Here is a 15,309-nt window from a genome sequence, read left to right on the forward strand (position 1 = left end):
AGTCAACATAAATACACTTGATATTCCTAAAGATGCTGGTTGATACTACCCTAGCAAGACATAGCTAGAGACGGTTAGAAGCTCTGCGAGGCTCACCATAATATACGTGTTATCCACGCTGTTCAACTATTTTGAAAGATACATTCACGGCATGAGCTAACAAAGGAAACGGATCGAAGCTCAACTGCACCACACCACGGGAAGCAATGAGGGTGGATCTATTACCGTTGAAAACTTTCTAGGGCCTACCATTATCTTTATTTGCAATGTAATCTGTTCATAAGGTTATATAAAACTGGATGAAGGGAAAACACAAATATCAGCTTGGTCCAAAACTTCATTGGGCCATAAGAAGTTTTCAACCGTAGGCTTTCAATCCCCACTACTTCCGGTGGTGTATTACACTTGAACCTTCGATTAGGTTTTTTTTTTTTTTTTTTTTTTCGGCTCATTAACTAAAATGATGTATAAAAATAGATGAACGGCGTAGATGAAACATATACATCACGGTGGGCCTACAAAGCCTCTGACCGGACCGTCCGTATATAGCAAGGTCGTGGTGGGGGTAGTACCCAATCCGCGTCCATCTGCAGCACCTGTTCCCGGGAGAGCCTGGAACACGTAAGAGCTGCGGAGCCTATCACATTGTATATGTAAAATCTACTCCGCATATACGGTGAGAATGCTTATTTTGACCGTACATAGAAATAATCATCTATATAAAAGATAGTTATGGGCCACACCACTAATGGGAAGAATATGCAAAATTTCCCGTGAGATGTGGCCCCTTCTGAGTTCGGATCATGCTCACCATGATGGGCCAAATAGAGTAAGATCTAGATGATGGACGGTTTTGATCATCAGACAATCACAACGTGCGGCCAGAACGAGGCGACAGATGATTGCCATACCGAGTTTCCAGATTGGCAAAAGCAAGTAAAAGCAAGTCAAGGTGATTGCTTTACTTTTCAGCTTTTTACTTTTCAGCTTTACTGACCGTCTCAATTCTCAACATGGAGTCTTCTCTACTCGGTTTTGAGAGCAGATCCCCAACTTAGCTCCGCCTCTCCATCTAAGGTGATTCTTTGCTTTTCAGCTTTCACCTTCTTCTCTGCTCTAAATCATGGCAGATGCACTGATTTCTTTTGTGGTGGAGAGTTTGGGTTCCATGGCCTTGCAAGAGCTGAGGTCGTTAGTGGGTGTTAATGAAGATCTTGAAAAGCTCTCGCGTAACTTCGATTATCTTCAAGCAGTGCTCACCGACGCAGAGAAGCGGCAAGTGAAGGATAAATCGGTAAAAAGATGGTTAGGAGATCTCAAAGATGTGGTATACGACATCGACGACGTTTTAGAGGAGTGGAAGGTGGTGAACGACGGTTGCGATGATGCCACCAGCTCCGAAGATAAGAAGGTATTTGCCCACTCATTCTCACCTTTTTTCTGTTTTGCTAGAGCCAGCTTTCATGTTAAGACCAGAGATCGGATAAAAGCGATTAGTGCAAGATTAGACGAGATCAAAGAACGCAAGAATAGCTTCTCTTTCAGCGAAGTCAGGGAAGAAGGTGGAGTGGTCGAGTTGGATTCGAGGGAAACGAGTTCATTCATAGATGAAAATGAGATTTTTGGTAGGGATCGAGTTAAGGAGAGGATTGTCAGCCAGTTGGTAGAGGGCAGCAGTGATGAGGAGGGCCTCGCAGTCATTTCTATCATTGGGATGGCAGGAATTGGAAAAACCGCTGTCGCTCAATTAGTCTTCAAGGATGTTAGGGTTAAGAGGCACTTCGATAAAATGATTTGGGTGAGTTTTCCCGGAGATTTCGATGTGAGGAGGATCTATCGTGAAATCATTAATACAGGGAGATTGGATACAGGGGGAATGGTGGCATCTTTGCGATTCGATGTATCCTTGGAACGTTTGCAACGTCTTGCTGCGTTTGAGCTAGGAGATAAGCGGTTTCTGCTCGTGCTGGATGGCGTGCGCAATGTTAATGATGCCCAGTGGACAAGGCTTATGATTCCGCTCAGTGTAGCCATGAAAGAAAGTAGAATTTTAGTTACCACTCGTAACGAGCATGTCACGAAATCATTGTCCTCGCCCCTGATGTACGAACTGCAACCGTTGTCTGAGAATGATTGTTGGTCGTTGTTCAGACACAGAGCTTTCTCTGGAGGAAGAAGTGGGGATGAGCTTGTCAAGTTAGAGGCATTGGGTAGAAAAATTGTGAAAAAGTGCCAAGGAATTCCTCTCCTGTTGGACGCAATAGGAAGTGCCTTGCGCAGAAAAAGAGATGTACAGGACTGGCAGTCTGTCTTAGATGAAGCGACGGGGGATTCATTGGGTACTGATAAAATTGCATCCGTTGTTTTAGAGAGCTTCCATGATTTGCCAAAGCATTTGCAGCAATGCTTTGCTTTCTGTTCCATATTTCCAAAGGATCATTTGATAGAGAAAGACAAGCTAATCAAGTTGTGGATGGCCCATGGTTTCATTCCCCAAACGGGAAGAGGAGACATGGAGAGACTAGGTTGTTCGTATTTCAATGATTTAGTAAGGCGTTCCTTGTTTCAATACATAGAGACAGATGAAGAAGGTGATCCAAAGTATTGCATGATACATGACATGATCCATGACCTCTGCAAATCTATTATGAGTGAGTGTTTAAACATAAAAGAGGAAACGCCAAGGAGTCAGCTTGCAAAGGCTCGCCATGCCTCATGGATTTGCAATGAGGATGTAAAATCCATTCCTTCCTTCATATACATAGCCAAAAATTTGCGTACACTCATACTCATTGGATGGTCTAAAATTCCCAGTCTTTCTCATCGTTTTTTTCACAGCTTAAAACGTCTGAGAGCATTGGATTTGAGTGGAAGCGCAATAGAACGGCTCCCAAATTCTTTGCAGAACTTGAAGCTTTTGCGATACCTCGACTTGTCTGCAACCCATATACAAGAATTGCCCGAATTTGTAAGTGGCCTCTGTCTTTTGCAGACCTTAAAGCTTAATCATTGCTTTAGTCTTAGAAAACTCCCTAAAGGGATTGTGAAACTGATCAAATTAAGACATCTTGAAATCGAAGGAATCTTTTTGGACTGCTTACCAGAAGGCATGGGGAGGTTAACATCACTTCGAACCTTAACTAAGTTCATTACAGGGGGTGAGAGCGGATGTAAAATTGCAGAACTGAAAGACCTTAACCTTCTTCAGGGGAAGCTAGAAATAACATGCTTAAACAGAGTAGCAAGTACAGATGAAGCTAACGAGGCAAAATTGGAGAACAAGCAGAACATCCAGACCTTGAAATTGTCATGTAAGTCAGGGATATGTTATGAAACACAGACAGAAAATGAGGTGGAGCAGGTGGAGGGTGTGTTTGAAGCCCTTCGACCCCCTCCAAACCTAAGAGATCTTACCATGTCAGAATACATTGGTCGCCAATTCCCAAGTTGGCTGGGAGATTGTTCACTGTATTCCAATCTTACCAAGATGCAATTATCAGATTGCAAATGCAGACAGATGCCAGCGCTTGGGAAACTGCCGTCCCTTAAATGGCTTAAGATAGAGGCCATGTTTGACGTTAGACGGGTGGGCAGCGAGTTTTTTGGGAACAGCCATGATGGGGTAACCGGAACATTCCCCAAATTAGAGATTCTTATCTTCCTAAGTATGGAAATTTGGGAGGAGTGGAAGTTGAATGTGGGAGCTGGATCATTCCCATCTCTCTTTCAATTACGCATATCGTCCTGCAAGAAGTTAAAGGCACTGCCAGAACTGCAACACGTCATTTCACTTCAGGAACTCAAAATCGAATATTGTCCAATCCTAAGCAGTCAATGCCAGAAGGTGGTAGGAGCAGATTGGAACAAGATAGCCCACGTCCCCAACATCACCATTGATGGGAGGAAAATCCAATGAGAGGAAATCTTTGGAAGTGCAGGATTGCAAGGTAAGACTCTCTCTCTCTCTCTCTCTCTCTCTCTCTCTCTCTCTCTCTCTCTCTCTCTCTCTCTCTTGTTTCTAATCTTTTTCTTGGTGTTGCAGGCAGATGAATCTCAGGACGTTCTTTCCTTTCTTCCATACGGATGTTGTAGATCGACCAATCAAGGGTAACTCCAAGGTTCCTCCTATGTTCGAGTTGTCCATTCCCTTTCTTGGTGGAGCCAACTCTCCCTCTCCCTCCCTCCCTCTCTCTGTCTCTGTTTTATTTTATTTTGTTCTCCTTAGACATCAAGTATCCCTTTTAAGATTGTCTAAGTCTCTCCGTTTTATTTTATTTTGTTCTCCTTAGACACCAAGTATTCCTTCTAAGATTGTCTAAGTATCTACGCTCAGCTTTCCTTGTATCTATGCATAATACATTTTAATTGGATTTCATCTGTGATTATAATATGCTCACATTTTCATTTTTAATAATGCTAAGGTGATTTGAGCAAATTGTGTGGGTCTCTTGTCAGCGAAAGGTAACCAGGCTGGCCTGCTTTAATTTCAATTTTCTACATGGTGAATGTTGATCGTCAACCATTTTTTATTTTATTTTTACTGATTTTTTGACGGCCATGATCAGAGATGGATAGGATCACGCTATCAACGTTTATTAAAAACCGCCTGCCATCAATGGCGAGGACAAATAGATGAACGAACCCAAACTAACAGGTCAGCCAGCCACGTGTACTGTGTAACTTGTTCACTCCCCAAGTGCAGGGTTGTGATGTAGTAATAAACTCGGTAAGACCGAGGTCGAATCCACAGGGACTGATACCTGTACGTTACCTGAAACCAAGTAGAACTAGAACTAGAACTAGACTAAGATGCGATCTAAACAAAATAGAATTTGAGAAATAATTGTGGAATAATTATCTAAAACTTTAAGAAATTCTGAGGAAGGAAACTAGGGATTCAGAGGATCCACTTGTAGAGATCAGGGAGATCTTATGCCTGCACCAAGGATTCAAACTGAACTTGATCTGGTTTTCAAGAGATGAAAAGTATAGAATTAGAATGGATTCCATCATCTAACCATGCCCAGGAGACAGAGCAAACAACAGAATTAGACTAATTACCAACCAATCAACAATGCATGAAAGTTAGGAAGGATTCCGCCACCCGACCATGCCCAGGGGACTATGGTGAACAACAGGGTTTCCTGACGTCATGAGCATCAAAAGGAAGAAAGAGATACTCAAAATCATCGCAGATCCATTGTAATTTCAGTCACAACAAACCCTTAAAAATAACTGAAAGTACCCTTTTTAATTTGAACAAAAATCAATATCAGTCCATCTAAACAATAGGCACCAGCAAAGTTTCTCCCTTCAGACTACAAGCTTCACCCCTTAGCCCTAGCTAAGGGGTTTAGCCACACATTAATGGGCTAAACAAAACAAGTGATAATAGAGAAAAGAAAAAAAAGAACGAGAAGAAAAACAAAACTAAAAAAAACTTTCCTGTCTTCTCTATTTCTTCTCTGTTTCTTCTCTCAAACCCAACCTCTTGCTCACGTCTACCTGCCTCCAGCCACTGCTGTCTAGCCTCCAAACCGAGCCTCTCTCTTGGCGTCTCCACCCAGCAACCAGCCTCCAACTTCCAGCTCCCGCTGATCCCGTTCCAGCCTTTTTTCTCCCCCTTAACCCAAACCGAGACCTCTCCTTTTATCTTTCTTCTCACCTCCCTGCTGTGGAGTCCCTGCAGGACTCGGCTGCAGAAGCTGGAGACTCCTGTATGTAGAGCAGGAGGTCCGTGCGAAAGGCCGGAGTCCGTGGACGAGTTGGTTGCGGAGACGTCTTCACGCACAGCAGCCTAACTCGGAGTCTCCTCCTCTTCTTCTTCTTTGCTTTCCTTCCAAAAGGACAACGTCCTCTGGGAGCTTTCTGGCCCACCTACATGATGAACGGTTCAGATTAGCTGTCCGACCTCGCCCAAGGGCGTACAATCCGCCGTAAAAATCGGACGGCTTCCGGTTGCGAAAATAGGGTAGCGTCATTGACGCTGTGACGATGGTGGGCCCCATTTCACTGTCTTTTTGAAAAATCCGAGCCGTCCACTACGTTCTACTCGAAAAATCAGGTGGGAAGCACTACTTTTGGATTAAATTCCATGTGACCCACGTTATCTTTCAAGTCACCGTTAATCATCCGTTTTAACAGCTGAAATCCACTCTCCATTACCTTCCGAGATTACGCCACCTAGGCGATGTTCACGCCCACCCTCTTGATACAATGGACGGTTCGGATCATCACTCCAGGTGTCGAGTGGGCCCCACTGAGGAGGACCGGCGGACGACAGCGAAAACGCTGTTGCGTTTTTTTTTTTTTTTAAAATCTGAGTTTGAGTCGGTCAGCGCCTGCTGACCGACTTTGAATGCACGGGTGCACAGCTGGTGCACGTGATTGCTATGCACATTCATCACCGGCGGGGCCCCACAGAGATATCCGCTCCGTCCATCAGTTTTGTCAGCTCATTTAAACTGTTGAGACCAAAAATGGAGAATATCCAGATATCAGGTGGGCCCCACTTAAGGATTTAAGGGGCTGATCTGTCCGTTGGGCCACTTTCACAGTGATCCAGGGGCTGAAATTTTACGTGTACGGTTTATTTATGGTCCTCAAGCCACGTGTGAAGTTTCGAACTGATCAGATGGTGGGAACCCTATGATCTTGCATTCTGGACACTTTTCAGGCCACTTGAGCTTCGATTCCTCGATTTCCGCGGACCCCTGGTGTATAATTTCGTCGCTCTTGGTCTTCTAGAGTCCGTCCCATGCTTTAGTGTCATCAGATCGGTAAATCCATGCTTTTTAGTGTCCTTTCTCAGTCCAAGCTCATGAAGACGCCCTGCATCACAAATTCAATTAAATTAGGCTATTAAACGGTGTCATGCTTGTAAATCCATGCAATAAATGGGTCTGATATGCAATATTTGACCCTCAACACAACCCCCAACCAGCATTTTGCTAGTCCCGAGCAAAGTATGCGAAAAATAAGTTGAGAATTACAGGAGAATTTCTATGAACTCGAGTGATTTTGGAAAACAATCTAGATATTCAGAATTCAACAATTCATGAATGTTGGGCCTTACTCTCTCCTAGACTCAAACACACGATAAACTTCATTCAAAGTATTAGTCCCTTAATTAGAAATAATCCTAAACATTGAGTTCCACAGATGTAAAGTGTAATCCCAACTTTCAACATTAATATTCAATTCTTTATTTCAGGATATCGTTGGTAATCAACAAGAGAATTCATAATAACCAAAGCTTGCCTCAAAGATCATCTTTTCATTCCTTCAGCTTTTTTCTTTTTTTCTTTTTTAAAGACTAAAAACCAAGAAGGGGAATGAAGTCCACACTTATAGGGAGCAAACCTATAGTAAAGATTCTTTGCCTAACCTTTTCAACGGTATCTCTTCCTTTTAATTGATCTTGACGGGCAATTGTTCAAGTTGGTTCCTTCTATGCTTACTGATCACCAAATTAACCCATCAGTTTCAAACTGAAATCTTAATGTGTAAGCGAGATGTGACATGTGAAATCATGACTCAATCAATGTTTACAACTTCTAATCATGGATTAATAATTAAACTTAACTGTGAAATCTAACGAGCAACTGAATCCAAGAGCAGTAAATCACCAACATTCCATATCCTGTAATTCTAAATCAAAGATGGTCATCCAATCACTTTGAATTCACCAGAAAGTCCAGAAAAAATTTAAAAATTTTCACAATTTTTGCTCAAGAAAATACTGATTAGGTAACCTAATCTCCCACCCCCAACTTAAAAGCTACATTGTCCTCAATGTAAAGGATATGAGTATGGAATGCGCATAGGACAACAAAAGTAAAGAAAGAGTGAAGGGAAGATAGTACCTGGATGATGAATCGTGAGAGACTTTCCAAGAGATCGCAGCATGGAATCCGGTCAGCACGAGAGAGAAAGTGACACAGAACTAACAAAAATAAAATCCTACCTATACCACTTTCGCAGGTGCTCTCGATTGCATTTAGCGCATGCAACAAGCCTTTAAACCCCTAGGTTACCCCTAGTGGACGAGTTGTAGTCTCGTGAGGGTTTGCAGTAATGTTACCCACAAACATTGAACTGACTAATGAAAAAAATGACATGAAATGAAGAACTGGGTTGCCTCCCAGGAGCGCTAAGTTTACCGTCTTTAGCCAGATAAAGAAAGCAACTACCCTAGTCCTAAGAAAACAGGAAACTTACCTATACCTCCATCAGACTAGGAGATTAATCCTGGTAAACAGGATCAGCCAGAGGCATGGACATGTCCTCTGAATCAAATTTCTCGACAAATGGTTTCAATCGATGTCCATTGACTTTAAACACCTTGCCATTGTCGGGATCTCTTATCTCAACGGCCCCATGCGGAAAAACAGTGACAACAATATAAGGACCGGTCCAACGAGATCGAAGCTTACCCGGAAAGAGATGTAATCGAGAATTGTACAAAAGGACCTTCTGACCAGGCGTGAATGATTTTCGCGAAATGTGTTGGTCATGAAATGCTTTCATCTTGTCCTTGTAAATTCTCGAATTATCGTATGCATCATTCCGGATTTCTTCAAGTTCATTCAATTGAAGTTTGCGTGGCGAGCCAGCGTTGTCCAGATTGAAATTAAGATTTTTGATCGCCCAGTACGCTTTATGTTCCAACTCCACAGGCAAGTGACAAGCTTTCCCATAGACAAGTCTAAAGGGAGACATTCCAATAAGGGTTTTAAAGGCAGTACGGTATGCCCATAAGGCATCGGTCAATCGGATTGACCAATCCTTACGATCTGGGTTAACCGTTTTTTTCAAAATGTGTTTAATCTCCCTATTGGAAATCTCAGCTTGTCCACTTGTCTGCGGATGGTATGGGGTGCTCACCTTATGAGAGATACCGTATTTCTTCATTAAGCTCTCGAATGGTCTATTACAAAAATGTGAGCCCCCATCACTAATGATGGCTCGAGGCGTTCCGAATCGAGAAAGGATGTTCTCTTTCAGGAATTTAATGACCGTGCGATGGTCATTCTTTCGACACGGAATCGCTTCAACCCATTTAGTGACATAATCCACGGCGAGCAAAATATACAGATTTCCAAACGATTGGGGGAATGGTCCCATGAAATCGATGCCCCAGCAATCAAATGCTTCAATGATAAGGATGGGATTCAAAGGCATCATATTTCGACGGGACAATGCTCCCAATTTCTGACAACGCTCACAAGCCTTGTAAAACTCATGAGTGTCCCTAAACATAGTGGGCCAATAAAGCCACACTGCAGAATCTTGGTCGTGGTCTTTTTAGCAAAAAAAAGTGACCACCACAGGTCTGTGAGTTACAAAAGGAGATAAAACTCTGATGCTCATCGTCTGGCACACATCTCCTTAGAATTTGGTCTAGGCAATATTTAAATAAATATGGATCGTCCCAGAAAAAGTTGCGCACCTCAGTAAAGAATTTCTTCTTATTTTGTACAGTCCAATGTGTCGGTATGAAACCTGTGGCAAGATAATTAGCAATATCAACGAACTAAGATTAATGGGAGACTCTAAACAGTTATTCATCAGGGAACATGTCATTGATATGGGTCAACTCAAGAGAATCAGAGGTATTAAGGTGAGAAAGGTGATCGGCCACTACGTTCTCTACTCCCTTTTTTATCTTTAATTTTCAAATCAAATTCTTGGAGTAGAAGGATCCATCTTATTAGGCGGGGCTTAGAATCATTCTTAGAAAGAAGATACTTAAGTGCCACATGATCTGTATAGATAATGATCTTGAATCCGATCGGTAGGACCTAAATTTGTCCAAGGCGAACACTACGGCTAAGAGTTCCTTTTCCGTAGTCGAGTAGTTCACTTGGGCAGATTTAGAGTCTACTTGCGTAGTGAATGACGTAGGGCTTCTTGTCTTTTCTCCGGCCTAGACCGCCCCAAGAGCATAATCAAGCGTCGCACATAAGCTCAAAAGGAAGGTTCCAGTCGGGTGGCTGCATGATAGGTGCAGTGGTTAATGTGCCTTTAAGCTTGGTGAAAGCTTCCTGGCATTGCTCAGTCCACTCATACGGAACATCCTTTTGAAGAAGATTACATAATGGACGAGAGAGGAGACTAAAGTCCTTTATGAATCGCCTGTAAAACCCTGCGTGTCCTAAGAAGGATCGCACGTCTCTGATGTTTTTGGGTGGAGGTAGGTTAGAGATAAGATCGATTTTTGCCTTATCTACCTCGATTCCTTTGGCCGAGATGATATGCCCAAGGACAATTCCCTTCTGAACCATGAAATGACACTTCTCCCAATTAAGTACCAGGTTCTTTTCTTCACATCTTTTCAGCACACATTTAAGACTTTCCAAGCACTTGCTGAAAGATGGACCGTAAACAGAGAAATCGTCCATGAAGACCTCTAGATATTGCCCCACCATGTCAGAAAAGATACTAAGCATACATCGCTGAAAGGTGGCAGGGGCATTACATAGTCCGAATGGCATCCTTCGATAGGCAAAGGTGCCGTAGGGACATGTAAATGTGGTCTTTTCCTGGTCTTCAGGGGCTATCTCTATCTGGTTATAGCCCGAATACCCGTCAAGAAAACTGTAATAGGAATGACCAGCTAACCTTTCCAGGATCTGATCAATGAATGGTAAAGGAAAGTGGTCTTTCCTCGTGACGGTATTTAACTTCCTGTAGTCAATGCACATTCTCCAACCAGTAGTGACTCTAGTTGGCACGAGTTCATTATTAGCATTGGCTACGATGGTGATTCCAGACTTCTTAGGAACCACTTGAGTTGGACTCACCCACTGACTGTCAGATATAGGGTATATAATACCCACGTCCAGTAGTTTAAGAACCTCGGCTTTAACCACTTCCTTCATATTTGGATTTAGTCTACGTTGTGGTTGCCGAGCGGTTTTTGCATTATCCTCAAGATATATGTGGTGAGTACAAATCGAGGGATCGATTCCTTTGAGGTCCGCTATCGTCCATCCCAGGGCTCCTTTATACTCAATGAGAGTAGATATAAGCATACTCTCCTGTTCTTTCTCCAGGTGGGCAGAGATCACCACCGGGTATGTCTCATCTTAACCCAAATATGCATATTTCAAATCAGAGGGCAACAGTTTTAGGTCAAGCTTCGGCGGCTTGAGGTTAGACGGTAGAGGCACTACATCAGTTTGTGGTAATTCTTCAAATTGTGGCCTCCATCGGTTAACTTCAAGTACCGGTGCAGTATTAAGCAAGGCGCACGTCTCCCTAATCATGTCATCATCAAAATCATGGGAGTGGGCCAGGCACGTCTCTAGATGGTCGGAGGATAAGGTCAGAGGTGTCGTATCTTCCACGAAAGAGTCAATCATGTTAATGTCGTGGAAATCGTCATCATCCTCTGAGTTGCTGCCGTTATTGAAAAAAATGTTTGACTCCAATGTCAAATTTCCAAAAGACATAGTCATGATACCATTCCTACAATTGATAATTGCATTTGACGTGGCAAGGAATGGGCGACCAAGAATGACGGGAATCTGAGTGCTCATGTTATTGATGGGTTCGGTGTCCAGGATGATAAAGTCTACAGGGTAGTAAAATCTATCAACTTGGACCAACACATCCTCAATTATCCCTCTTGGTACACGAACAGAGCGATCGAAGTTGTAGTGTGGTTAGGGTGGGTTTTAATTCACCCAAACCTAACTATTTGTATACCGAGTAGGGAATCAGATTGACGCCCGCTCCTAAGTCAAGAAGTGCGTGATCAATTCGATGGTTCCCGATTACACATGATATGGTTGGGCTACCGGAATCCTTGAATTTCTGCACGTCTTGCTTCAGGATGGCACTCACTTTCTCAGTCAAGAAGATTTTCTTTTGAATAATTTTCCGTCGCTTGGTCGTGCGTAAGTCTTTTAGGAATTTGGCATATGAAGGTATCTGTTTAACGACATCAAGTAGAGGAATGTTGACTTTCACTTGTTTCAACACCTCTAGGATATCCCGAGAGTTAGAGAGAGGTTTTGGTGAAACCAACCGTTGGGGAATGGAGCAACTGGCTTCTCTAAAAGTTCCGGTTCCACTTTTTGTGGGGCATCACTGGATCCATCATTGTTGTCCTCTTCTGGTTCTTGAGGCTTTTCGGGCCTAACCGTAAGAGTATTATCAATGATCTTCCCACTCCTAAGAGTGGTGATGGATTTAGCATGCCCCATCTGATTTGAAGAGCTGGGATCATTATTCTCGTACTGCGGTTTAGGATTGGGGAGAGGTTGTGTAGGAAGCATCCCCTTTTCTATAACCGTCATACGAGAATCTATCTTTTGCATAAAATCTGTAATTCCCCGCATTGCTTGAGCCGGCTCTTGTATGGGATTTTGAACCGGTTCCTCTTGAGGTTTCACTTGATTTGGATTTTGATTGAAGAAACCTGGAGGAGTCGCCGTTTGTCCATTCCTCCAACTAAAGTTTGGATGATTTTTCCAGCCAGGATTGTATGTGTTGGAGTTAGGTCCAGTAAAAGGTCTTTGATAGTTATTTACGGCATTGGCTTGTTCATTCAACACTCCTCGAAAGGCGGTATTGTAGGACAGTTTTAATTGTGTGAATGTTGCAATCACAGATGCCGCAAACAATTTCATTGACCTTATCCTTCTTTCCTTCCATGGCCTCAACTTTCCTTATGAGCATAGTCACTTTACACTTGAGATCATCCTCTTCTTTCAAGAGATATAATCCACCTTTCTCCTTTGATTGAGTTGGCCTAGACGTGGTGTTCGACTTTGGGTAATAGTCCCAAGATTGTGTTTTTTCAGCCAAACTGTCGAGGTAGTCCCATACCTCGTTGACATCTTTATTAATGAATTCTCCATTACACATTGTCTCGACCATTTGGCGCATGGAAGATGTCAGTCCATCGTAGAAAAAATTTGTAATGCGCCACGTTTCAAATCCGTGTTGTGGGCATGAACTGACCAAATCGTTGAACCTTTCCCAACATTGGAAAAATGTTTCATCTTCCTTTTGGGCAAAGTTCATGATTGCTTTTCTGAGGGTAATCGTTTTATGATGTGGGAAGAATTTTTTTATGAATTCCCTCTGCATGTCGTTCCATGTGCCAATGGATCTAGGACGTAGTGAATGTAACCACGTCTTAGCTTTCTCTTTTAAGGAAAAAGGAAAGAGTTTCACTCTGATCTTCAGATACATTAGGAAAACATAATGTAGCTATTATTTCATCGAACTCTTTCAATGTAAATATGGACTTTCGATTCAAGTCCATGGAATTTGGGAAGGAGTTGGATAACTCTGGCTTGATGTCCATTTGTCTGTGTTTTCGGGAAAAATCATGCATGAGGGCGTACTCACTCCCGCCGGTTGTAGAAAATCTCGTAAAGTACGAGGCGGGGGTGCCTGTTGCACCTCATTCTCATCTTGGGTATCCTCCACCCTGGGTGGAAGTAGAGGAGGTTGGTGTTCAGCCATAACTTCAGTTAACTTAGGGGATTTCGAGCGGTGTCTAATCCTGCGATGGATAGTCAACCCCTCAACCACTCCTCCTTCAGTCAAGAGACGTCGAGTGTCGTCACGGGCCCACTTGGGCATGAAAAACACTCGCAGCCCTCGATTAAAAACCTAATCCTAAGAAAGGAAAAGAAAATCTAGAAAGAAAGAGAGAGTTGGAAAGAAATTACCAAATTGGAGTCCTAAGTGAAAAACCTGCAAAATAAAACAAAAATAAGTTAGATTCTTAAAAAGAGAAGAATGATACTTTAAAAGAAAAATAACAGTAACTTAATTTCTAAAAGAAGGTATTCTTTAAAGAAAAGCGGAAATTTCTAAAGTAAACTAAGAAAGTCCTATACTAGAAAGTAAATTACTAAAAGAGAATTAAAAAAATAGAAAGTAGGGAAGGAGTGTACCAAAATAGAGATTTCTATCTTAACGGCCTACAAAATAGGAAGGTTAATTTCTAAACAAAAATTCTAAAAATAAATTAAGAAACAAAATTAGATTCTAAAAGTGTTAGAATTAGAAAGTTACTAAAATTTAAACCTTAATTCTAAAAATATGAAAAAGTAGAGAGATTAGGAATGAATTACCAATGTAGAAACTTATGTCCAGATCCTATAAAACAGGAAACAAGTTAGTTTTGAACTCAAATAAAAATAAATAAATAAATAAAAACTAAGGTTAGTAAAATCCTAATCTTAAACTAATCCTAAAACCAATTAATTTCAGAAAATCGTAACCGTCAGTCCCCGGCAACGGCGCCAAAAACTTGTTCACTCCCCAAGTGCAGGGTTGTGATGTAGTAATAAACTCGGTAAGACCGAGGTCGAATCCACAGGGACTGATACCTGTACGTTACCTGAAACCAAGTAGAACTAGAACTAGACTAAGATGCGATCTAAACAAAATAGAATTTGAGAAATAATTGTGGAATAATTATCTAAAACTTTAAGAAATTCTGAGGAAGGAAACTAGGGATTCAGAGGATCCACTTGTAGAGATCAGGGAGATCTTATGCCTGCACCAAGGATTCAAACTGAACTTGATCTGGTTTTCAAGAGATGAAAAGTATAGAATTAGAATGGATTCCATCATCTAACCATGCCCAGGAGACAGAGCAAACAACAGAATTAGACTAATTACCAACCAATCAACAATGCATGAAAGTTAGGAAGGATTCCGCCACCCGACCATGCCCAGGGGACTATGGTGAACAACAGGGTTTCCTGACGTCATGAGCATCAAAAGGAAGAAAGAGATACTCAAAATCATCGCAGATCCATTGTAATTTCAGTCACAACAAACCCTTAAAAATAACTGAAAGTACCCTTTTTAATTTGAACAAAAATCAATATCAGTCCATCTAAACAATAGGCACCAGCAAAGTTTCTCCCTTCAGACTACAAGCTTCACCCATTAGCCCTAGCTAAGGGGTTTAGCCACACATTAATGGGCTAAACAAAACAAGTGATAATAGAGAAAAGAAAAAAAAGAACGAGAAGAAAAACAAAACTAAAAAAAACTTTCCTGTCTTCTCTATTTCTTCTCTGTTTCTTCTCTCAAACCCAACCTCTTGCTCACGTCTACCTGCCTCCAGCCACTGCTGTCTAGCCTCCAAACCGAGCCTCTCTCTTGGCGTCTCCACCCAGCAACCAGCCTCCAACTTCCAGCTCCCGCTGATCCCGTTCCAGCCTTTTTTCTCCCCCTTAACCCAAACCGAGACCTCTCCTTTTATCTTTCTTCTCACCTCCCTGCTGTGGAGTCCCTGCAGGACTCGGCTGCAGAAGCTGGAGACTCCTG

At 42.2% G+C, this 15,309-nt stretch overlaps 1 protein-coding gene and 1 non-coding gene across 2 annotated transcripts; both read left to right on the plus strand.

Moving 5' to 3' along the window:
- The first annotated feature begins 1,123 nt into the window (after positions 1-1,123).
- On the plus strand, positions 1,124-4,175 carry LOC131250579 (putative disease resistance protein RGA3). The gene is made up of 2 exons (XM_058250867.1): positions 1,124-3,947; positions 4,043-4,175. The coding sequence occupies exon 1, from the start codon at positions 1,124-1,126 to the stop codon at positions 3,914-3,916; it is 2,793 nt and encodes a 930-aa protein (XP_058106850.1). The 3' UTR covers positions 3,917-3,947; positions 4,043-4,175.
- An 8,771-nt stretch (positions 4,176-12,946) lies between these two features.
- LOC131252264 (small nucleolar RNA R71) lies at positions 12,947-13,053 on the plus strand. The gene has a single exon (XR_009174298.1). It is a non-coding gene; the product is annotated as a small nucleolar RNA R71 (small nucleolar RNA).
- Positions 13,054-15,309: the final 2,256 nt, after the last annotated feature.

This window comes from Magnolia sinica, chromosome 7, assembly GCF_029962835.1.
Source record: "Magnolia sinica isolate HGM2019 chromosome 7, MsV1, whole genome shotgun sequence".
NCBI lineage: Eukaryota > Viridiplantae > Streptophyta > Magnoliopsida > Magnoliales > Magnoliaceae > Magnolia > Magnolia sinica.

Excerpts from the sequence above, each read along its gene's own strand:
- LOC131250579 (XM_058250867.1), top strand. The coding sequence starts at position 1,124 with ATGGCAGATGCACTGATTTCTTTTGTGGTGGAGAGTTTGGGTTCCATG.